The sequence below is a fragment of the Molossus molossus genome, unplaced genomic scaffold (assembly GCF_014108415.1).
Source record: "Molossus molossus isolate mMolMol1 unplaced genomic scaffold, mMolMol1.p scaffold_m16_p_2, whole genome shotgun sequence".
Classification (NCBI taxonomy): domain Eukaryota; kingdom Metazoa; phylum Chordata; class Mammalia; order Chiroptera; family Molossidae; genus Molossus; species Molossus molossus.
Window position 1 is genome coordinate 92,147,162 of NW_023425355.1, and position 23,760 is coordinate 92,170,921.

Below are 23,760 nucleotides of genomic sequence, written 5' to 3' on the forward strand. Positions count from 1 at the left end.
TGGTCTGCAGGTGATGGCACACATTCCTTCAAGTCCGATGTATTTTTTTCCCCCTACTGCAGGGCCTGACATCAAGTAGCCTTGGGTCATGGTGATGGCCAGGGCTGGAGAAAACCTAGAGCTCCCTGATTTTGTGGGGGTACCCTCACCCCAAACTACGCCTATCCAGATCCACTCCTCCCTTTGGTTGCTCCTGGACACTGGGCTGAGCACTGGGGTACAGATCGGGGTTAGCCCCAGGCCTGCCCTGGTGAAGTCCCCAGCCTAGCTGGAGGGAGATGGGGAAGGGGGAGGTGAAGGCTGGTAGGTATCTTAAATGCCGAGACCAGATAAGGTGTAGCAAAGGGAAGCCACGGGATGGGCTTAAAGTGGGGGGTGAGGGACTTGACATGACTAGACTAGCACTTTAGAGAGGCCACTCCAGGGTCCCCAGGAAAAGGAGGAATCCGAGGAGCCAAGGTGAAGGCAGGGAGGTGGGTGAGCCTGGGTGTTGACCCTGGTGCCTGGTTCCAACCTAGGCTGGGAGCCTATGGAGGACCAGATCAGTGGATTGCTCATCTCTGTCCCTCCTGGGAACACTGGAGATGACCAGAATGAAACAGTAGGGCTGCCAGGGACAGAGCCTCTCCTCACACGAAAGCCAGTAAGGGGCCAAGTCCATACAGGCAGTTCTGATCTCCACCTGTCTTCTCCCGTGACAATGATGATGACAGCACAAAGCCCCTGGCCGCCAGCGTACTCTGCCCTGTCTCAAACATGTGCTGCTAGGGAGCAGGGGCACATTCTACTTGGGGATGTCACAGGCAAGTAAAAAGTATTTTCTCACTGGTGTTTCTTGTTATGTCAGAGAGGAAATAGGAACAAAGCGTTGCCCCAGCCTGCCCAAGCTGGCGTCTCTCCCTCAATACCTTCCTTCTCCTTCATCGTCCCCCTGAGCAATTGCTTCTTAAAGACCCAGGTCAAATGGGAGCTCTTCCAGAGGGGCTGTTATGGGTTGCATTTTGCCCCCCAAAAGATATGTTGAAGTCCTAACCTTTGGTATCTGTGAATGTGATCTGATTTGGAAATAAGGTCATTGCAGATGTAATTAGTTAAGATAAGGCCACGCTGTGGTCCTACCCCAATATGACAGGTGTCCTTATAAAGAGCGAACATCCAGACACAGGAACACAAAGGGAAGACAGCCATGTGAAGGCAAAGGCAGAAATTGGAGTGATGCACCTTCATGCTAGGCAAGGATGCACCAAGGATTGCTGGCAATACCAGAAACTGAGAGAAAATTCTAGAACCATGTTCTTCCAGAGCCTTTGGAGGGAGCATACAGGCCTGTCCAAACCTTAGTTAGGACTTCTGGCCTCCAAACCTATGAGGATAAACTCACGGCAGCCCCAGCAAATTCATACAAGAGCCTTCCAGACTTTCCTCCCCCGCAGCCCCCCAACAAGCCCCGCCACCTCCCCAGACCCTCAACCACAGATGGCTCCAGTCTAATCTGAAGTTCTCAGCTAGGCTAAGAGCTGCTGAAGGCCAGGAACACTCATCCAGTGCAGCCCCAGCTGCCCGTGGGAACACGACTGACAGTAGCCTGTGCCAAAGAGTGTGCAACTCATAAGCTAAAAGAGAGAGAGAGGCGGGGGGGGGGGGGGTGAGGAGGGAATGCAGGTTTCCCAGCAAGTAGAGTGTCCCTATGAAACCTTTCCTAAGCCAAAATGGTGTGAAGGGAAGAAACGATGAGCTAAATGTGTTTTGCTTTTTGCCTCTTTTTATAAAAGCAAAAATCCTCTTCGGATTTCTCTTGGTTGGCGAAGACAGATATTAATGTAGGTCTTTTGGCTCTTTTTATTTATTTATTTTTTCTTTCTTTCTTTTTCTTTTTTTTAATCCTCACCCGAGGACATTTTTCCATTTTTTCGTTCAGATAGAGTAGGAGGGAGAGAGAGAGAGAGAAACAGAGACGTGAAAGGGACACATCGAGTGGCCACAACCCTACCAGGGCTGGGGACAAACTGCAACCGAGGTACGTGCCCTTAGCCAGAACCGAACCCGGGTCTCTCTGGACCTCAGGCCGACGCTCTAACCGCTGAGCCAAACCGGCCAGGTCAGTCTTTTGGCTCTTTTTAAAAGCAAAGTGGCAGAAGGTGAACTTTCGAAAAACGGTGGAGATACCTGAACCTCCTTCTCCAGAGCCCACAGCTGCATTTTCCTCAGAGGCCAGCAGGTGGTGATATTGGGCCCTGAAAATTAGCAAGCCTCTAGTGTGGAGCACCTGACAATAACAGCACCCAGGCACTATGCAAAGGACTTTACAAGCTCTATTTTATTTTATTTTATTTTATTTGGGACAGCCTCGGCAGTAGTTTTCATTGTTCCCTATTTACACATAAAGAAACTGAGGCACAGAGAGGTGAAGTGACTCTCTCAAGGTCACACAGCCAGTAAGGGGCAATGCCAGGGTTTTGCCTTGTGCTGGAAGCTGTGCTCTTACTCACTGCTTCCCAGCTACCCTAGCAGGCAGCATGCTGGGGCACAGACTGCAGGCCCTGCCCTGGTTGGGTGAGGCAGAGTGCCAAGGAATTTGGAACAGTGCTGTGACGGGGCAGCAGCCAGGCCTGGGAGCCCTCACGCAGGTCAGTTTCTCTGGGAGAGGGTATCCAAATGAGGTCAGTTTGGAAAGTGGGCAGGAGTTATTCCTCAGCAAGAAAAACTAGATTAACCCAAGAGACCAGGCCTGGGGTGCATGGAGGGAGGGCCCCTTCCATGTGTGAGCAATATGTGTGTGTGCGGGTGATGGTGAAGACAAGTAGAGTGGATGTGGACACCGGAGCTGAGGGGCCTTTGGGACACCCAAGTAGGTCTGGGGTCTGGAGCAAGATGGGAGTTCCAATGAAAAGAAAGAGACAGCTGGAGAGCCCTGAGGGCACAGCCTGTGGGCATTCTTGTCTGGCAATTCCTGTTCCAAACTTTCAGCCTTCCTTAAAATCTGTAAAGGGCTTGCCACCTAAGACAGGGGCACTCCTCATGGCTGTCCTGCTTCATGACACGAGGAGAAGACTTTCAGACTTGAGCCAAAGGGGAGAGAATAGGGGCAGGCTTGTAGAGGGGCAGCCTCAGCAGAACAATGCCTGGGGACAAGGCTGTGATATTCTTCTGTCCCATTCTGCCATAAACCAGCTTCTTCTGAGGTGCTGCAAGCCCCAGGGTTTGGTTGAGTCGCTGCTCCCCATGGGGCTGGGTTTCTTCAAGGGCATAGCTAGGCAGGCAGGACTGGGTGCGGGGGGCTGGCGATGGCTGCCTGGCCTAGTGCAGGGCCTGAATGGGTCAGGTCAGAGAGGAAGGCTGCTCAGGACTGGCCAGCAGCTCACCTGGAAGCTGCCCAGTGGGGTCTAGATATTTGGTGATAGCAGAATCTGAGGAAAGCAGCACAATGAAAAGCATCACGCCTCGCCTGACCAGCCATCATTCCGGGAGGAGGCTAACTCGTCATGAGACACCTCTGGTGTGTGGAACATTCCATAATCTGGTTCTGGCTCTATTTCCTGGGGCTTTATATCAAATTTTTATCTGAGACATCCAGCCTCCAGAGCTGGGAGAGAATACATTTCTGTTGTTTGAGCCACTAGCTGGGGTACTTTGTTATAGTAGCCCCAGAAGACTGCGACAGCTACCTTCTGTGACAACCAGGTAATAGGTATTAAACACCCAAAGGAATTTTCTGGAATAAATGTCAAAATGCCTCTCAAATCTATAATATAATGCAATTGAATTCTCCTCCTATATTCTGTTTTAAAAAGCATATGAAACCATTCATTGCTTTTTTTTTTATATAAGAGAAATAAGGAAAACTCAAAGATGTGCACTGTTTGGGGCTGAATTGTATCCCCTCCAATTTGTATGTTGAATCCTAACCCCAAGGACCTCAGAATGTGCCTGTATTTGGAGATAGGATTTTTAAGAGGTGATTAAGTTAAAATGAGGTCATTGAGGTGGGCTCCAATCCAATCTGACTGGTGTCTTGATAAAAAGAGATCAGGACACAGAAACACACAGAGGGATGATTATGTGAGGACACAGTGAGAAGACAGCCATCTAAAAGCCAAGGAGAGAGCCCTCAAAGGAGCCAACCCTGCCAACATCTGGATCTTGGACTTCCAGCCTCCAGAACTGGGAGATAACACACTTCAGTTGTTTGATTCACCGTTTTTGGGACTTTGTTACAGCAGCTCTAGCAATCTAAGACAGCCCCCATATCCTATCAGTCACCAAGTCCCATCAATGCTACTTTGTGAAGAGTTCTCAGATATTTCCACTGTTCAAAAGTTCTTATGGATAAAAGTTCAGACACACAGGAAAGATCAAAAGATGACTGAAGAACTTCAATGCATATATGTAGAACCAGTGGACACAGACATTAGGTTGGGGGAAGCAGGAAGGGTTGAGAATGGTAAGGAGAGGGTCGATGGGGGAGAAGGGGGGCATCTGTAATACTTTTAACAATAATAATAAAAAAAGGACTGAGTGAAGAGGAGGGGCTTTCCAGCAGAGAGGGCCTTGCTACCTCTTCCCTCCCCTCCCAGCCCCAACCCAGCAGTCCTGCTGCTCCTGTGAGGCAGAGGAGGTCTGTCTGCAGCCTCACTCTACCGCCAGTGCTGTGGCAGGTGATCTGTCTTTCTCCTGACACAGAGGAGGTGACCCTGAGGATGGTGGATACATACAAATGGCTGTGGGGCTTGAGTTGGGAAAGTGGGGCTTGCGGTGGCATTATGAGAGCTGAAACAGTCCTTGGAGTCTCCAAAAATGACCTGTAGGGATAGGTGCTCTGTCCCTCTGGCCTCAGGGGTCTTCCAAGGATGCCACAGAGACACAGCTTTCAGCAGACCTGGATTTGGGCAGGGCTCTGAATCCAGGCAGGTGCTTTAAACAGCAGTGACGGTGGTGCTCTCAATAGGACTTAGCAAGATTCAGCTCAAAGTACAAGGTGGTATTGACTGCTCTTCATCCACAGACAAGAGAGTACCATTATCTGCTCAGACACTCAGGGCTCAGAAATCAGGGCATATCAGGGCCCTGCCTGGAGTGAGATCACCAACGCTTGGCCTGCCCCTGCCTTGTCACCCCACTGCCAGATCCTCCCATCTGACCAGCTCACAGGCCAGAGCCAGCTTGCAACACCCACCTGGGCTCCAGGCTCCCGGCAGGGCTTGGCAGACTCGGCATGCGCTCAATCCAAATTGCCCGAGACACTTTGGCTCGGCCTCCCTCCGCACTGGCAAAAAAGGCATCTGTGAGTGGCACTGGGGACTGCGGAGCCTCCTTCCCCAGTAGGAGTGGGAGGACAAGGTTGGCAGGTTGAACTTGGCCAAATTTTAGTAGAACGGTGAATAAACCTGAGAATGGCAGAGCTGGCGCCCCAGCGGCGGACCCATTCCAACCCCGTGACACAGATAACCACTAAACAGACAAGAGTTCAGTGCTCTCTTCCTGGAGGCCAGACTGTTTTGCTCCTTTCAGCTCTAGGACATCCAGCCAGATAGGCCCTTACTGATTTCTGTGCCCCATCCTGTCACTGGGCATATGGGGACACTGACTCTGAGGCTCTGCAAAGAGGTGACCTGGCAGAAGTTCCACAATGACTGAGTGGCAGGCAGGCCTGACAGCCAACAGCCCCAGGGAGAGATGACTGATTGATTACCTGATGGAACCAGGAGGGGATCTTGCCAGAGCAGGTGGGTTCTGGCTCTTCTCAGAAGGACCATCCTCATCCACCACCTCCACCCTTTGGGCAAAAAGAGAAACAGATGCATTGTCTGTTCAGCTGCCCCCTGAAGGACATGCTTTCCTTTAGTGGAGTCTATGGACATAAGATGGCCCAGGCTGGGGGCTCAGCGACTCCACCTTGGGATAAGGACAGCATACTACATTGAATAGTGTCCCTCCAAAATTCATGTCTGCTTGGAACCTGTAAATGTGACCTTCTTTGGAAATAGGGTCTTTGCAGATGTAATCATAGTTAGATTATGTCATGCTAGAGTAGAGTGGTCCCTAAATCCAATGGCTGGTGTCCTTATTAAAAGAGGGAATTTTGCACATAGACACACAAAAGTCGTTGGAGGATGGAGGCAGAAACTAGAGTGATGCATCTACAAGCCAAGGATCACCAAGTGTTGCCTATAGCCACCAGATGGTAGGAAAGAGGCCTGGGACAGTGTCTTCCTCAGAGCCTCCAAAAGGAACCAGCTCATGCTAACAACTTGATCTTGGACTTCTAGCCTCTGGAACTGGGAGACAATATATTTCTGGTGTTTATGCTACACAGTTTGTGGTACTTTATTACAGCAGCCCCAGGAACCTGATACAGCCATCAAGAGCACACCCGCCCCTGCTGGCTGTATTTCAGTTAGCCTTTCTGGTCTTTCAACACAGCAAGCTGTTCCCACCTCTGGGCCTCTACTTGGAACATTGGCATGCTGGCTTATCTTGTTTTTTCAGTCCTCAGCTCATTATGGAGGTCTTCCTTGTCTACCCAATGGAATATCCCTAAAATTCAACTTGTCCAGAAGTTTCTTTCCTGTTCTCCCCAAATATTCTCTGCTCCCAGAAGATGTCTTTTTCACCTAATGGTTACCCCCCTCCTTCACTCAGCTGGAGTGTCCTGATGTCCTGATTATTCCTTGTTAAACCCTCTTCACACTGTAGGGCCCATCTCCAGTGTCATGGTAACATCCAAAGGCCTGGCCAACCAGGCAGGTGCTTCCAGTGACAAGCCTCTAGACCCCATCCCTGTGATAGCTCCTGTGTGGGCACTGTCCAGCATGTTCCTGGTAGGATGGGAGGGAGGGCAAGGGAACAAATCCTATATACCCCCATAACTACTTATGCTTCAAAACCCCAGAGGCCCTTGGAAATAGTATGTCCATCTTGGGTCAGGGGCCCAGCCCTGTTAGCTACTGGCAAATAGGAGAGTATAGCCATAAGCTGTGTCCTCTAAGCCAGGCTCCTGCCTACACAGAACTGGATGCTGGGGCCACAGCCACCCAGGTGCTCACTTGGCCTCCAAACAGAAGCCACCAGCCCCTTACAACGAACTATCTGTGCTCAGGGACAGTGGCGTCACCCCATCCTGACCTTCTCCCCAGTGCCCACAGTACACCGTTGCCAAAAGGCGACCTCCTCTATGACCAGCAGATAGGCCTCTAAGGCTTCCCTTGCTGACACTTACCTCTTCGCAATGAATGGGGGCTGCATCTCCTGGACAGGGCTTCTGAAAAGGAGGTAGAAAGGTGATATGTTGGGCAGAATCTATGGATTAGACAGGTGACATCATGACTACTCTGCCCCAGAGAATCCTGGGCCTCTCTACCATTCTTAGCCTCTTGTCTATGCTGATGGCAGCAGCCAGACCCCTCAGTTTTCCAGAAAGTACATCTGAGCATCTCAAAAGGTCCAGCTAAGAGGGCCCACTCACCCCAACCTTCACCAGACAGAGGAATACTGGAGCCCTGAATAGACAAAAACTATTCCAGAGCATGGAGCTGGCTGGTGGCTGAGCCGAGTCTCTTGCTGTGCAACTCACCCAGTACTCTTCTTGGCCGCTGACAGAACGTAGGAGCGCTCCCGGGGAGCTGTCTTCCTCACCACGCTGCTTGCAGCTTCTGTCCTGCAGTGGCAAGGGGGCATCTGATAGACAGGTACTCAGGATGGCTTGGGCCACCACATCAAGGCAAGGGATCAAAGCCAGCTTAGTGCCTGCTCTGAGGACTATTCAGTGGAAAATAGAGACCAAGGTAAGAACAGCCCGTGTTTATCTAGCAATGGATGCTGCCAACCCACGATGGCTTATTCCTTGCACCCTAGAAAGTTAGGTGCCAGTATCACCCACGATTTACAGATGAGGAAACTGAAGCATGGGGAGTTGTAGCGGCTTACCCAAGATCACACATTTAGCTAGTGGCAGAATAGGCAGTCGATGCCAGATGGCCTGGCTCTTTCCCAGCACTTTCTAGGCCCTAGGACCCCTGCCACTGTGAACTCTGTCCTTAGGATTGCTGGGCTGCTAGGCCCTTACCAGGGGGCTCTGCTCTGTTTCCTGAGCCACAGAGGGGCAGGCAGACATTGGGATCAGGAAAGGGGCAGACTGAGCTCTGGGAGCTTCATTTCCTTGGGTCCTAGCTTCTGCCTAAACACCTAGCCTCATTTTGGGGTGAGGGACATTGGGACTTTGGAACCTCTGGAGCTTGGCCCTGTCCCCCCAGGCATGCAGGCCCTGCCATGACTCTGCACACACAGCACACACATGGAGGGCTCTTTTTTTTTTTTTTTGGTGGTACGTGCCCCTAGCAGGAACCAAACCCGGACTCTCTGGTCCGCAGGCCGACACTCAACCGCTGAGCCAAACTGGCCAGGGCACAGAGCGCTCTTATGAGGATCTCCTGTGCTGCCTATTTTGGTCCAATTTGCTCAGGACCCTTTTTAACAAACTGATATAAAGTTCTAAAGCACATCCCTTTCCACCCTCTGTCCACAGATGAGGCTTTGCCCCAACCCTTGTTACCTAGGTTCTGCTTCATAGAATGTTCATAAGAGAGTCCCTTGAGCTGGCCTAGCTATGTGGGTGGTTCTGGGACTCAAGGGATAACACCTGTTGCTAGCAGCCACTCCTCCTTCCCACAGGCCAGCAATGATGTCCTAAGTGCTGTGCATTTCATCACCCCAACGGCACAATTTCTATTTCACTAGTCTGTGCAAACTTGGCCCCAGCCCTGTCCATGGGATGCCCAGCGGGTACTGTTACCTCCGTTTCTGCTCATCAGAAGAGAAAGGCACATCCTCCTCTTCAGCATCCCCTGAGGCTGAGCTGCGCCTGATGTTGTAGGGTGCCCTGAGGGATGGGGAGCAGGGAGGGGTGAGGATGCTGGCCGTTATGGCTCCTCCTCCCCCTCCCTCCACCCCTGCTCCTTGTCATAGGCTGTTACCCTCAGTAGCTTGGCTTCTTGACTTCCAACAACACCAACACATGTTGGCATCACTGCCTCTGGGCCTTTGCTTATGCCACTTCTTCCTCCTCAAGAGCTAGCCTTCCTCTTTCTCCCTGTCCTAACCCTAACTGTTCTCTAAGACCCAGTTTAAGCCTCACCCCTTCTTCAGAAAGATACCCTAACTGCTCCATGTCACTGGATGATGATGACAAGGAACAAACAATATACCGTGTGGCCCCTGGGAACCATGAGCACAACCTAAAACTCTGTCCAGAGCTCCTCTTCCTGGGCACACAGGAGAGGGCCTTAGGCACAGGCCACACAGGGAACTCTAGAGGGAACCCCAAAGATTTATATCCAAGAAGCAGCTCATATTTAGGCACAAAATGCCCATAGCTGATAGACGACTAAGGGCAGCAGCATGCTTAGGATCATCAGGCCCTAGCCCGGCCCGGCCCATGCTGAAAGCCCAGCCAAGAGTCATGTCCAGGAAACACAGTCAGCTGGAAACAGCCCAAAGGCCATGACCCGTGACCCTTTCTCCAGACCCACCACCTCCTTCTACAAACTTCCTATAGACCTTGCTTTGCCTTAGATCAGAAGTGCAGTATGCATGGACATCCAACATTCTGGGGCTTGTCACCCTCTGGTGGGCTCCAGGGTCACAGCATCAACTGGCAGGGACATCAGGCCAACAGGACTAGCACTCCTGGACTGTGCTCAGAGGCAACCAGACCACTGCTCTCAGAGGACCAGTGTTTGGGCTCGTCCTTTGGAGGAGGGAACTGATCTGGGTCTGCGATTGCGTACTCACAGCTTCTTGTAGTCCTCAGTGGTCATCTTGTAGCCAGAGGAGGAGGGGCGAAAAGGCCCAGTGGGAGCTGCTCTCATCAGACTGCCAGTGCTGGGGAAGCAAGGAGTTTTCATGTGCCTACCCTCAGGCCCCCTCTTGCCTCCAGATTTGCCCACACAGCCCAGCAGGCATGTGGTAGGTGGATGAGAGAATGCTGGTAGCCTTTCTTCTCTGCTCTCAGCCCTGCCAGATAACCAGAAGATCTGCAGCACCCTCAGCAGGGAAGCCCTCTGGCAGACATAGCCCCCTTGGCCCTGCCTTTCTGATGGAGTCTGAGTTCAGCCTGACATCAAGGTGTTGTGACAGTATGCCACCTCAGCCTGCCAGGAAGGTGGTTTAAAGCACACAGCTCTCTGCAGTCAATCAATAAGTCAAAGCTCCCTGCAAATCAGAACTGGTTCAAGGGCCAGGTCATCAGTAATGGCCCAGGGACTCCCAGAGACCAGAGGGCCCAAAGTGGTCCAGGCACCTACTTGGGGGCTGCTAGTCTCTGTGGTGCAACTGCATCCCCCTACCCCCCACAACTCATCTTCTTAGGTTGCCCTTGTGTTTCTGTCCAAAGCCTTAATCTACATAAGAACAGAGCTTCCAACCCCCCCCCCCCCCCAAGTAACAGGCAGAGCACTCTCTCTGCCATGAGCCTGGCCCAGGCCCTCACAACTCCCCACTGGCTGGCTGGCCAGCGCCCCAATGGACACACCTCTTTGGAGCTCCGTTGGCCTTAGGAAAGTGCTGCTGGTGCTGGGATGAGCTGTCTATGGGCTTGGTGAACACTCCCCTAAAAGAAAGCCCAGAAGAAACAGCCCATTAAGCTCCCAGGGAGAAGCCAGGGGGCAGTGTAGGTGGGTGGGGGGAGGCGGGCAGGATCCTGCCTTCACCTACCGGATGATATAGCCAGTGGAAGCCCTTGTGCTCGTAGACCTGCCAAGGAAAAAGAAGGCATAAAGTGAATTGCGGCCTTGCTAGAGGGCCCTACTTTCTCCTGTCCCCAATGATAGCAAAGCAGCTTGGCTTGGGGGGGGGGTGCCCCAGTGCAGTCAGAACAGAAGGAGCAGGAGTGGCCAGGAGCTTCCCAAGAAAGCCAGCCACCATGTACCCTTAGCCTGGTTCATGCTCTTCTCTGCCTGTCCCTCTCCTGCTCCCTAGGAAAAGTACCTGTGGCTGATTGTTCGGGGCTCAGCCCAGCATGGCCCTGACTCACAGCAGGTGCCTAGGAAGTCATGATCTCTGGCTGGGCATTTGTCAAGGAGGTGTCCCCTCCAAATTCTGGCTTCTCCGTGGCTTGCCAGGTCCCAGCTTTCTCTTGAGCAAGAGCTTTTCTGGGATTGTTGACAGTCCTCTTACCCTCTGCTTTTGAAGCTGACCCGGCTCAGGCTGGATGCTCCATGGTTAGAGGCCTGGGGCTGAGGACATGGCAGGCAGAAGCCATGGCTCCTGACCTATCCCCCCACCCTCACTCTCAGCCTTTTCCAGGAAAGTTCATGAGGGCCCAAGGGGCAGAGCCCAGGCATGAGACAGCCAAGATCAGCTGACCCTCCCTTCCCCCTCCTCTGGGGCTTTCCCTCCTCCAGCCCCTGGGACAACCACATCACAAGTCTTTATGGAATTTTGGAACCTGAGGGTATGGCCAAGGGTTAGTCTGTGGCTGGAAAGCATTAGGCTCCATGTGCTGGGCACTTCCTGATTGGGGGCAACCAAGGGGTCTCAGAGGACTCAGGGGGTTGAAGGTGAGAGTCAACAGCTGACAGTGTGGGCAGCCAGGACTCAGGTGCAGGAGATAAGGACTCTGTCCAGGAATAGAGGAGCTTGGGGCTGAAGCAGCAGGGTTGGGTCTAAGGGGATCTCATGCAGGCAGGTAGGAAGGGCAGCACAGAGCCCCAGTGTTCTCCATCTCAACAGACCCTGTACTTCCCTGGGGTAGCCCCCTGGAGGGGACCAAGTTCTAAGAACACTTAAGGTGGGACCTAAGAAAGGTCACTTGCACCACTTCTAGCCACAATGAGCATTTTAATCTGAAATACCTGTGTGCTGGGGAGGGTAGGCCACAGTCCCTGGCTGGCCCTGGACCCCCCTGGGAAAGAATGAGAGTGAGGTTTATGTAGACTTCCAGGTATGCCTGCTCTAGGCCCTGAGTCACAGTACCCCAGGACCAGCTTTCCAAATGTACTCCCAAACCAAAGCCCAAGGTGAGAACTGCACCCCCAAAGTAAACAAGTCCCCACAATAAGAAAATTATCTTTGAACTGTCTGCAGGTCCTTGCTAACCTCACAAACCACAATTCTCTATTGTATGTTCATCTCTCTACTTGGGTTGCACCTGTAGTCCCTGCTAGGATGGCAGTTCCTTGAGGAGAGGGCTGTCTCCTGTGCTCAGCACAGGATCTGGCAGGTAGCATGCGCTGCCATTGAGGGATGACAGGCAAGGCCACAGTTACCAAAAACAGCCTCTGGGGCTAGCAGTGAACTTGGACCCCTTCCTTCCATCTGCTGCCACTGCCTGTACCACCACCTGAGAAAGGCCCTGGCAATGTAGTCACTGCCAACTGCCAGCTGTTTGGATCAAGGATCAAGCCTGAATTTTTGCCTCCTCTCCTTAGTTCTCAGGAGCAGTTCCTGCAGATCTGGGTCAACGTTATCACACTTCAGAGCCTCCCTGGACACCTCTTTGCAAAAGCCAATGAAGTAGAGAGGGGACCATTCCCCTTGGACAGCTGTAAAAATATGTCATCCTGAACTTGGGAGACAGTTGTCGTAAATGTGTGAGTGTCCCCTGGCATGCCAATTACCAGGTGCACTCAGCAATCAGGGCTACCTACGGGGGAAGTCATGTGTGACTCTCAAAGCACCTCACAGACATTGTCTTACTCTTTGCAGGGGATTCTTAATGACACTTTTGATCACAGTTGACAGGTGAAACCATGGAGGGCTAGGAGGGGAAGCAGCTGGCCCAAGGGCCACACAGCAAGGCCAGAAAACTGGACCCAGTGACTCCCGCTTTCCCTTTCCCAAGGGAAGCAGAGTGGAAAACCCCATCTTCTTGTGGATTTCAAATGACGTGCTGCAGATCCCTGACATCTCTTCTCAGCTCGGGCTCCATCCTTGTCCTCTGAGGACTGCAGCATGGGGCCCTCTCACCAGCCATTTGGGTATCACTTCTTACCTGGCCTTTGGGACCTCCCCGGGTGATGAAAAGGATGTGGCACGACTCCGACCAGAGGGCAGCTCTCTGGGGAAAGAGAAGTCCAAAAGACTGGCTCCCAGGCCCCCTACCATCAGCCACCCTGTAGCCTCTATCTTAGAGAGTGCCTGTTGGGTCCCAAGGCAGCTGAGGGAAGTGCAGTACATGCATCCCAGGAACTCGGCCCACCATTCCCATCTCACCTTCTTCCCCGGATTGCTTTCACATTCCACATGTATACCCTGGCACCCAGAGCTTTCTTGCCTTGTGACTTTGGCTGAGTCTTACCCTCAGCTGCCTTGCTTTCCCCTGCTCCAACCTCCCCAGCTGGCCTATGACCATGTTGCCTGGCTGAGCTTGAATGGTGGAAGCCTCTCAGCATCTCCAGGTGTGGATGAGACTCATGGATCACAGCTCCAGCCCCACCCAGTTGCTGCTGGCCCTCCCAGCCTCCTGGACTTACATGGTGTGGCCCTCCGATTCATCCTGCTTGGTGATCCAGCTCTTGTCCCCCTTCAGAGTTGTTCGCACCTTCATTTGCCTGAGGACGTTACTGCGCTCCTCCTCGCCTGCTGAGAGAGGCTTCCCTGGCAGGGGCAAGGCTACACAGCTTCAGAAGGGGAGCCTAGCCCCAGGACCTTGGGCTTCCTCTCCAGCCCCTCCCAACATGTCTCTCGCACTATGCTGCCCAGGCAGTGCTAGCCTGGAAAAAGGCAGCCACATACCAAAACCGGGACTGAGATAGAGGGAGCCTGGGCCTCACCTTTGGTGCTGCTTCCGAGAGCTGAGATGCTCATGGTGTCTGCTCTACAGGTCACTTCTCAGTTGATTCAACAATATTCCTGGGGCAAAAGCAAGTACATGGCTGTCACGTCATGCATTTATAATGGCTTATGGGTCATCATGTGGTCCCTGGCACACCAAGACCATCCAGACTGTCCTTTGGGCACTGGAAAGCAAGAACTGGTGGAGTCCTGGGTGGCAGGTAGAGGACACAGAGCGAACACTTTCTGGATCTTCCACTATCAGGGTCACTCACCTGGGGAACAAGGCACAGGCTACCAGGGCTGTCTGTTTCAGAGATGGCTGATGAGAGAACACTATAAGCCCTCTTAGAGAGCACTGATGGCCAGAATTCAGGCTCTGGAAAGTGTGGGGAAAGAGTGGCAGCGAGGGAGCCTTCACAGTGCCACACAGACAGTAGGCTCTTTGGAGGCCGGCACCAGTGGATTCAGGAGGAGGGGCTGGGGGGAGGGTGGGGGCCAGAGGAAACAGCCATTTGGAAGTTGGACCATCTATCTCAGTACTTAGTAGCTGTCTGACAGACCTTGGGCTGGTCAGCTGAACTTTTGGGGCTGCCTCAGTGTTCTTATTTGTAAAATAGGAGTTTAAACAGTCTACCCTACATGACTGCTGGGAGGATAGAATACACTAATGTCTTGCAAGTGCCGGGCACCACCTGGCACAGCAGAGATGGCAGGGCAGTTGAACAAGAGCAGTAACTCTCAATCTGTCCTCACTGGAAGAGAGGACTGTGGGTGGTCCTCAGTCAGTACAAGCATGGCCTAGGGGTGTGCAGCCTTGTGTGGTTCAGGAGCTGGTTTCAATCTCCAGTGAGAAAACCCCACTGCCAACTCCTTGTGGCCCTCAGGGACCAGACAAGGGTGGAGGTCTGGTACCAGGTGTTACCTTCCTGTGGCCAGTGAGGGGTGGGCTGTGCTGGCCTCTGACGCCTTCACAGCACCATGAAGACTGTTTGCCCCAGGAGGGCCTGGGGTGAAGAAACAAGTTCTCCAGGCTGGGAGCGGCCCAGTGCTGCAGAGAGATGGAAGGCCCACATCATGGGTCTAGTGACAGACCTGACTTGCCACAACTGGCCTCTTGGGCCTCAAGAGAGGAGTTGGAGGCTCAGGCAAGTGGGGATAATAAGAAGCAGGGGTCCTGGCTCTGCCAGCACAGTCCTGAGATACAGCAGCCTTCCTCTTAGGTAGGGGTCTGTTACCCTCTGGGCCCCTCCAGGGCTAAGCCTAAGCAGCTGGGCCCTGCTGCCAGCTGGCAAGGCCTGAACATGTTCCCATGGAGGTCAAGGGCAAACTAAAATGGGCAGGGCAGGGGGCCAAGAGAAAACCAAATTTGCCATGTCAGCAAGAGCTAGCTTTCCCATAAACTGCACCAAATGAGTAGCCCAGGAGGCCTGAGCCTGTTGTGTGCCAGGAATAGCAACTCATTATCGTGAATGGGCACCCTGTGTGCCCAGCCTCTGCACCAAGGCATCCACATCAGAGTTCTCCGGAGCAGAGCACATTCCATAGGTGATCCTCACATGCCCAACTGGCCCATCCCAGTAACCCATGAAGTGGCCCCACTGGGCAGGGCACACAGACAGAATTGACTCCTAGATCTTGGTCCCTTGGTCTCCTGGTGCTGCTGACTGAGGCCTTGGGCGAGTGCCTCACCTTCTCTGGGCCTCAGCTCAGGAACTCCTACTACTCAGTCTTTAGGTTCTTTCAGAAACTCATCAATCTCCTCTTGACAAACCTGTTGGCCACGTTGCCTAAAAGTTTTCTCCCTAATTAGAACCAAGTAGGCTGGTGTGGCTCCATTGGTTGGAGTATCTTCCCGTGTACCAAGAGGTGGTAGAACCAAGTAAACTACTTCCAAATCAGGAGGGACTCACACACATGCAGAATGACAAAAGCAGAGGGGCGGGCCATTGAGTCTGGGACACACACAAGAGCCCACAGTGAGGGAGGGCAAAGTTGGGGTGGTGCCCACACTGCTTCAGGCCTGTCTTTACAGAAGACTCAGGCAAAGACCAGGGCTGATTATTCATCTCAGAAGTCAAATGTCTTTTTTTGATGGGACAATCTAACTGAAAGAGCCATAGACTAGGACCTTTCCATGGGACTAAAGAAGGCAACTCTTTGGTCAAGGGGCATTTAAAGTGATGATTGCCAGATAGACAGATGGACACATGAGGTTTGAATTTAGGTCCCTGTTAGAGAGCTGGTTTCTGATGATCCATCATTCAAGCAGTTATTACAAATGATATTGATATATATGATATTTAACAAGCCTTTGTGTGTATAGTTTTCATATATCACTAAGTGAAAGGCAGCTTTTAAATCAAGATGTGTAGGATGATACCATTTACTTTAAAATTTATTTACATAAAATGCACATTAAAAAATACCTGAAAGGATATATACAAAAATATTTTGCTCCTCTGTATTTTTAATTTTTGTATTATAAATGTGTATTGCCTGTGTGATAAAGACTAAAGAAACAGTGGTTTAAGCAAATGAAATGGTGTTGGCGCTGCTTGGATTGGTAAGAATGGGTCTCAAAAACTGCTAAAGGCGTGGGACGTGAGGAGAGTGTACAGATGCAGCAGTCCTGGGAATTCTCTCCTTCTAGTGGACACCCGGGGCCTCCAGGAGCCCAATGTGCAGTGCCTTGCCTCCGGAGCACAGGGCCTCCTGCAGGAGCCTCCAGCTTCTTTGCCCACCAGGGGTGGGGAGAGAGCAAGTGGTATATGTGGGGTCTGATTTCAGTTGGGAGGTCACAGCAGTAGCTGACCCAGCAGCATAATTCAGAAGCACCCCAGGGAGCAGGAGACCAGCTTCCCTCACAAAGGCAGGGGGCACAGTAGCACAGAAGGAATCCACTTTGCAAGTGCTAAACACAACTCCCCATCCTCAGGCCTCTTCCCTCCCACCCTCCTCACCACACCACACACCCCCACTCCCTGTTCCCAGGGAGAAGGAGACTGTGGGGGAGGGGGTGCTTTGAGCCTGAATGTTGGCAGTGATGGTGCAAGAAGACCCGAGTACCAGGATGGGGGTCTTGGCCCTGCCCTTCCATGGGGTCCTGGGACATGAGTTGCGAGCAAGCTAACAAGGCTAGCACCGAGTCCAGGGGTCAGGACACGCAAATTTGGCAGCAAGTCTGCAATCAGCCTGTAAGTGTACTGTCATCCTTGCTTCACCATAAGCAAGGGAGAGGTTGGGCAACTGGCCCCAGGCCACATTTCCAAGGCTCCCAGAAGGTGGAGAATGTAGCCGGAATCTGAGCTGTAGCCATGCAGTAGCCCTGCTGACCCTGTGCTCCGTGGCTTGGAGCAAAATGTCAGGTGCAGGTGGCCCAGGTACAACCCCCACTGGTACCTGTACACTTCTTCCAAAGCCAAGCACTTTGCCTCAGCAGCTGACTGGCACCTGCTGGAGAGAGGGGACTCTTGGACTTGGACTAGTCACACACACAATGTCCATCCATCTGGCCACTTAGCCTGGTCCAGCCACTACCGACTCCATGCACCAGACTCCAGAATCCCCTCCGAGTAGGGCAGCCCACACCCTGTGAGCTCTCCTTCCCCTGTGTGCTTGCGATGCAAGATGCTCTGACCGGGGCCCCTGCACCTCCCCATTCACCCCACGGAGAAGGTACAGAGAGAAGCAAGATGAACACTGGATTGCTGGATTGTTGCATCCCCAGCAACCTTTGAAAGTAGGACAGGAGACCTTCTGCCTACCTGGGGCCTCCCAGTCTTACACTTCTTCTGGCCCACAAATCCTGCCATTCAGAAGGGCCACCTGATCTGAGAGCAAATATATCTCTGCTCCTCGTCTCTAAGTGGCCTCACATGGCTGTGATGCTGTCCCACTCTCTAAGCCTTGGTCTTCTCATCTGTAAAGTGGTGCCAAATTACCAAGCATGTGGACCTGCTGTCTAGGTCTCCTAAGCCAGAGCATGTGCCACTTTCTATAATTTGGATGTTTTGATGCTGGTGAGTGTCCTCATCTCCCAAATGGCCTATGTTAGTATATTACTGATCAGGACAGCTACTCCGTGCACCCCATTTCTATTTTGATGGGGAGAAGTCTTCTGGTTCCTTAAGAATTACCATATTGCCCTGCTTAGGGGCATGGCCTGGACCACCAAAGGAATGGGTGGCTTATCTGCCACTTTCTGCCCCAGCTGTCCCTCATGGCACACTTCTGGAGCCTCACTCGATACAGCCTCACTAGGCAGCATCCCTCTCTGTGCCAACTCTGAACAAGACCCTACACTAAGATTACATACACCAGCCTGTCCCAATTCAGGACCAAGTCCAAGTCCTCTTGAGCAGGCCAGGCCACCTCAGACACCAGGTGAGTGCCTCCAGACCACCTTCGTGGCCCTTCACATCCTTCTTTATCTCTCTTCAATTAGCCTGCAGATGTCTATTGAGGCAGGCAGGGGGAGATGGGGACAGGTCCTCTCTGGTGCAGATGGCCTCAGAATGCCAATATGTGTGCTCCCACTGCACCTTCCTCCCTGTGAAGCCAGCCTCTCAAGGCTGCCCAGCAACCTCCCAGGAAAAGGGCCTCTGGCTCTGATTGGACAGACAGAAGTGAGGAGCCAATAAGGGGGTGCAAGGAGCCACAGCAAGCCTGGTGTCCTCAGTGGAGTCAGAGCTGATGCAGCAGCTGATGCTGGCAGATTAGCAGGAGGGTGGGAGCGGGGGAGGTAGGAGTGGGGGAGACACAGACAGTGACGCAAGTGCTTGGCTGTTACATGAGGAGACAGAGATGGAGAGAGAAGCAGCAGGAGGAGGGGCGCCCCACAGCCCACAAAGACGTGCTCTGCAAGACTAACTGGGAGAAAATTTTCTAGAATAGCCACCCTGCTTGACTCCCTGTGCACACCTTCTTTTCTAAGCAGGCTTCTGTGTCTTTGTCCTTGCCAAATGGTTTTGGGGTCAGCTCAGGAGGCATTTCCCAGAGATGCCTTCAAGTTCCACAGTCCCCTGGCTCAGGGACACAGCCCAGTCCATTTCTTGGTCACACTGCACTAACAATGTCTGCATTTCCCACTAGCCTGGAAAGAAAAAGGATCCACAGGAGAGGATGGAGGTGTAGAGGTGCAGAGCCTACCTCGGGCAGAGACTGCAGTAGCCATGGATATGGGTTTGGGCATGGAGGGCCATTGGCCTGGTGGCTCTCTCTGGCCCCTGAGTATCACTCCATCCTGGGGTCCTCATGCCAGCTTCCCCTGCAGATGGGAAGGGCTAGCCTCTTCTAGACAACTGAATGCACACTGAGCACAGGGCAAGGCAGTTGGGACTGCCAATATAGGCAGCCGGCCCATCCCAGCTCCCAGGCCCCTGGCCTAGGATCTTTGTGGCAAAGGTTTGTGTGAAAAGAGAGCAGACTGAGCGATTGACCTTCTCTTGCCCTGAGTGTCAGGGGAATAGGGGAGGGGGTGTTGGATACCAAGCAGGGACCTCCTACCTAAATTGTGAAGGAAGAGGAACAAAACACCTTTAGCCTTGCCTCCCAGGAGCATGAACATCGTTGTACATAGAGACACAGCCAGAGGGCATGGGTGCTGGGGCTTGTCTGAATGTGTGTGTGCTGGGTGCTGGCCACTGTGAGCGAACATGAGTGGGCACACCCTGGGCAGAAGAGCAAAGGGCAGGGCTTCCCCAGAGGTGAGCTGGGACACTCTGCACCAGGGGAGCTGAGAGGAAGCCTGACTGCATATGCCCATGTGTACCGGCCTTCCAAGAGGCCCCATTCCTGATGGGTAGGAATCAACATAATTTTGTCTCTTGGAACCAGAGCCCGCTGCTCAGCTCTGTGTGGACCCTTTAGGTGTGGGTTTGGAATCATCATGAGGAAGAATATACAGCTCAGAGCACAGCCCATGCAGCCAAGCCCAATGACCAAATATGAATGTGGCAAATGTGGATGAAGCCATCTAGGCCTCGGGCCACCCAGTGCAGGGGCTGGTTGCTGGACTAGCCTCAGACCATGTTTTAATGAAGTTTGATCTGTGAGCACTTTCACAGGGTTCTGGGGGCAGGGAACTCTCACAGAGGCAGAGCCCCAGAATATAGCCTTCTGCATCACTTAAGCAGAAACCTAAGTGCTTCCATCTGGGTCATGAGGGGAGAGGTGAAGTGATGAAAAGTCCCTTGTCTCCTAGCAACTTGTTCCTAAGATGAGTGGACCAGCAGGTTCTGATGCTTCAGCTGGTCACTGCCAGGGGTCTCAGAGTAGACAGGTGGCCTGGTGGAAGGCGACTCTTCTCTCATGGGGCCTTGGCTCCCCACCATTGGATGAGGGTGTCAATGACTAAATCATGGAAAAATAAAGCCTGCAAGGGAGACCCCAGCTGTCACACCTGCCCCCTCTGGCCCTCCTATGAAAGCCTGAGTTGTTCTCTATGACCCCGAGGCTCCAGGCAGTGCCCTTCCTCACCTGTGTGACAGCCTGACTTGCTGGGACCTGCCCTGGTGATGGGGATTCTCGGCATGAGAAAGGCTTCTGTCCATTTGCACTGTAAATGTTCCCTTTGGACAAAGAGCCTTCAGTAGCCCCAGCATTGGGGAAAGAACTCAAAGAAAAGTCCCTGTGCCTTAGAGCTGCTTTCCATAATAGACACCCAGGTCCTCCTTGGGTGTGTTTCAAGAAAATGCCTTAAGCTTCAAGGTCAGGGTCCTCCTTTGTGTGTAAGCACCTATGAGAGGCCCCTCTCAAGCTCTTTCAGGGAAATGAGCTGTCCCAAGATTGCAGTGGTCTGTGTTGCCAAGGGAAGGGTGACACTGTGCTAGTCAAAGCCCACCTCCTGGAGCACCCTGCCTGCCACCCTGGGGGCAAGGTGTCTTCTCCCAGACTGTCGTTCCTTAGAGAGCTTTCCTTTGCAACCAGCCTGGCAGCCCCCAAGCCTGAAGAGGGCAGCAGTAACAGAAGTTGGGAAGGAGATGGGACAGTACTTATTCAGAAGGACTCAGAGACAAGCCAGCTTGGCCCATCAACTATCATTGCATAGGAGGGGCACACTGGTGCCATCACAGAAGTGGAGGACTCGGTCAAGACCGCAAAGCCACACATCCACACTCTCTCTTTCAACTCACGTGCAAAGGAAAGAGCACTACACAGGAGTCCAAGTCCTGGTTGTGTCAGAACAAGTCACTGGAAATGTCACTTACCCTCTCTGGCTGAAGATGAAGCCCTTTTCTCAAAGTGCTCCCTGGCCCCTGCACCTGGTCATGGGGGAAAGGCACGGGCTTTAGTGCAGCCCTCTGCTCATCACCAGGGCCACAGGATAACATGTAGTGCTGCTTTTCAGAGGCTCCATCCCTGTCCTGTCTTCCCTCTGAAACATCCCCTGGAGATCAAAGGCCCAGCATCGTAGGGAGAGCCCAGGTTGAGGGGCAGGGGTCCCAAGAAGGCTGCAGCAGGAATTGCAAGGATGAGCTGGCGTGCACACCACAGGCCAGGCTGAGAAACACCTGAACACAAAGATGAACAGTGTAGAGTCCTCAGGCAGGACAGGGCATGGAGTGTGAGGGGGCTGCGAATGCTAAAAATCAGGGATAGTGACCTCCGTCCCCTACTCGGGTGCCCTCCACCAGTCCTTTCTCAAGACACCACTTGACAAACAGTTTCTGTTTTGACCCAGGCAGAGCTAAGCCAGCACTCAGGCAGCTGACCTGATTCCCTGGGCCAACAAGGTTGGAATGATCAAATGTCCCCTTTTAAGGTCTTGTGAATGAGGGCATCCCAATTCCTGGTCTCAGCAGCTGGCAAGAAGACAGTCAGCAGCAGGTTGCTTTCCCCTAGAGAGGGTTGGAATAGGTGCTGCTGCCTCTCCAGGGGTTCCTGGGACCCTGAGGGTCTCGGCAGCAGTCTGATGAAGGGGCCCTTTTGAGACCTGCCAGAGCAATGACTGAGCAGCTGGGTCTCCAAGACCCGCAGTTTGCTGCTCAGCACACAGTTCCCAGGCACCAGTGTGAGCAGCTGGGCAGAGAACCCTGACCTGCCCCTGATGCTCCAGTCCCGGGGGTCCGGCCTGGAGGCCTACCAATGGGCAGCAGGAAGGAGGTATACCACATGGAGAAAAGAGTGGGAGGACACTTGGGTTGCAGAGGGGAAAATGTAATATGGAAAAAGAACACATGGGGGGAGTATTTGTAAATGTGCTTTACAGGTAAATGACTTCTGCATGAAAGTCTGGAATTTTATCCCCCCCACCCCCATCCTATACTCAATACCCCAGAATCTAGACTTCTCGGCGTCAGCGCTGGAGGGGCCCTGAGAGGCAGATGTCTGAGTGGATTAGCTCCCTCCAAAGGCAGTGGGGATTCTGAACCCTGAGGGGGCAAAGGGAGCCACAGCCACCTGGCCACTGTCACCCTTGAGGGGCTGGGATTCCTCCTGGCTCTCCTGTGCTCATTTGCTAGCTCTTAGCAGGCTGAATACAAGTGACTGCTTGGGGTGACTGGGCCATTTTGGAGGTGGCTTGGCCTCAAGGGCCAGTGAGGGGTTCTGGGCAGAGCCCTATGAGATGTCTCTGTGGATGCCCAGGGCTGGGCAGGGCCAACATGCTGGACAGAGCAGGACCCAGGAGCCCTCACCCCAAGCAGAACCCTTTGCCAGAGCTGCCTACATGAGCTATTCTCAGTGTTCTCATGGCCTCCATCTCCCCTGCTGTACCATGAGATGGGGTCCTGAGGAACCCTGGGAGCCACTCTATGCGGCCTGGGCTGGCTCTGTTCTCTGACCCCCAACACTCCAGTTGTCTCTGCAGCCTGGGAACTAAGGTGGTTTTAAGCCCATCCTAGTGGAACAGAGATGCTATCCGCATCTGCACACGGACAACCAAGTGGACTCAAGGATCATGGAGTCCATCCTCACCCCAACCAACTCTCCCCCTCCAGGAATATCCCCGTACCCTCACTGCTACCACGCAGTCGGCCTTTGCCAGGACAGGCCCAGTGACAGGGAAGTCCCCCCACATTTGCCCCTGACTACCATTGGCAAAAGCTAATTCCTTTTGTCCTAGTTACAGGTGATCACAAGTGAGGTTCAAGAGGAAAAGCAGTGCCCAGCCCCCTCTCCCCTCCTACAACATCTTCCACCCAGCTGACCTTTGGCAGGCCTCCTCCTCCTCCTGGGGGCTCTCCCCAACCCAGGTCCCTCACAGTCCCCTCCTTTCTCACCTTCCTGTCCACCCTAGGCTCAGAGTCCCCTGAGCTCCACTCTCACCTCTGATCACTGTCCCCAGTTTTTAGATAAGAATATGGAGATTCAGAGAAGAGAAAGCATTTGCCCAAGGCCACATATTCAGTTATTCAAAAAGCATTTATGGAAAGTTGATGCCGGGCTGGGTGCTGGTCAGACAGACAGACAGACAGACAGACAGCTTAGAGAAGCCTTGCGAGGAGGGCACTGCCAGAGCGCCGCCTTACCCACGGGGTGCCCTGGGCGTGGGTGCTCCTGAGAGGATGAAAGAGTGAGTAGGAGCTCCTTGGGTAGAAGAGGTGAGGCAAGTCTTAGTTTTGGGGTGTTTTGTTTTTATTTTCAGTCGAAACCAGGCACTACCTAAAATGAGCATTTTCACCAGGGACACCCGTTCTTGTGATTGGAATTCGTGAACCTCTCTCCATAGCAACCCTCGGGCACACCAAGCTCTCTGGGAAACTGACCTCGTCATCAGAAAATGGTGTTCTGAGACAGTGATCACAGGCATCAGACCAAGAGGGCTGGAAGAGTGCCTGAGGTGTGCCCACAGATGGGGCTAAGGCCAGGGACCACCTTCGACAACCAGCAGCAGCATGTGGACTGCCCACTACTGGTCCCAGAGGCCAGGTCTCCTCTCTGACCCAGGGTATGTCCAAAGAGCTCCACAGCCATCTCAGGGGCCACCACCACTGACCCCAGTTCTCCTCTCCCTCTTGAAATGGCAAGTGAGCATGGTCCCCAGGGGAA

At 53.0% G+C, this 23,760-nt stretch overlaps 1 protein-coding gene across 3 annotated transcripts in view; it reads right to left on the reverse strand.

Moving 5' to 3' along the window:
* The window catches only part of ZNF185 (zinc finger protein 185 with LIM domain), a 67,166-nt gene that overhangs the window by 39,398 nt on the left and 4,008 nt on the right, over positions 1–23,760 (reverse strand). The window contains exons 2-13 of one of the 3 annotated variants that reach the window (XM_036271677.1): positions 20,979–21,032; positions 13,767–13,845; positions 13,467–13,590; positions 12,986–13,051; positions 10,708–10,746; positions 10,526–10,603; positions 9,787–9,876; positions 8,789–8,875; positions 7,571–7,654; positions 7,217–7,258; positions 5,690–5,773; positions 5,174–5,263 (exon numbers count right to left, since the gene is read on the reverse strand). In XM_036271677.1, coding sequence (XP_036127570.1) covers positions 5,174–5,263; positions 5,690–5,773; positions 7,217–7,258; positions 7,571–7,654; positions 8,789–8,875; positions 9,787–9,876; positions 10,526–10,603; positions 10,708–10,746; positions 12,986–13,051; positions 13,467–13,590; positions 13,767–13,800 — 818 coding nt within the window. In that variant the 5' untranslated portion in view covers positions 13,801–13,845; positions 20,979–21,032. The remainder of the gene's footprint in view (positions 1–5,173; positions 5,264–5,689; positions 5,774–7,216; positions 7,259–7,570; positions 7,655–8,788; positions 8,876–9,786; positions 9,877–10,525; positions 10,604–10,707; positions 10,747–12,985; positions 13,052–13,466; positions 13,591–13,766; positions 13,846–20,978; positions 21,033–23,760) is intronic. The other 2 variants (XM_036271676.1, XM_036271678.1) reach the window with 2 other exon arrangements.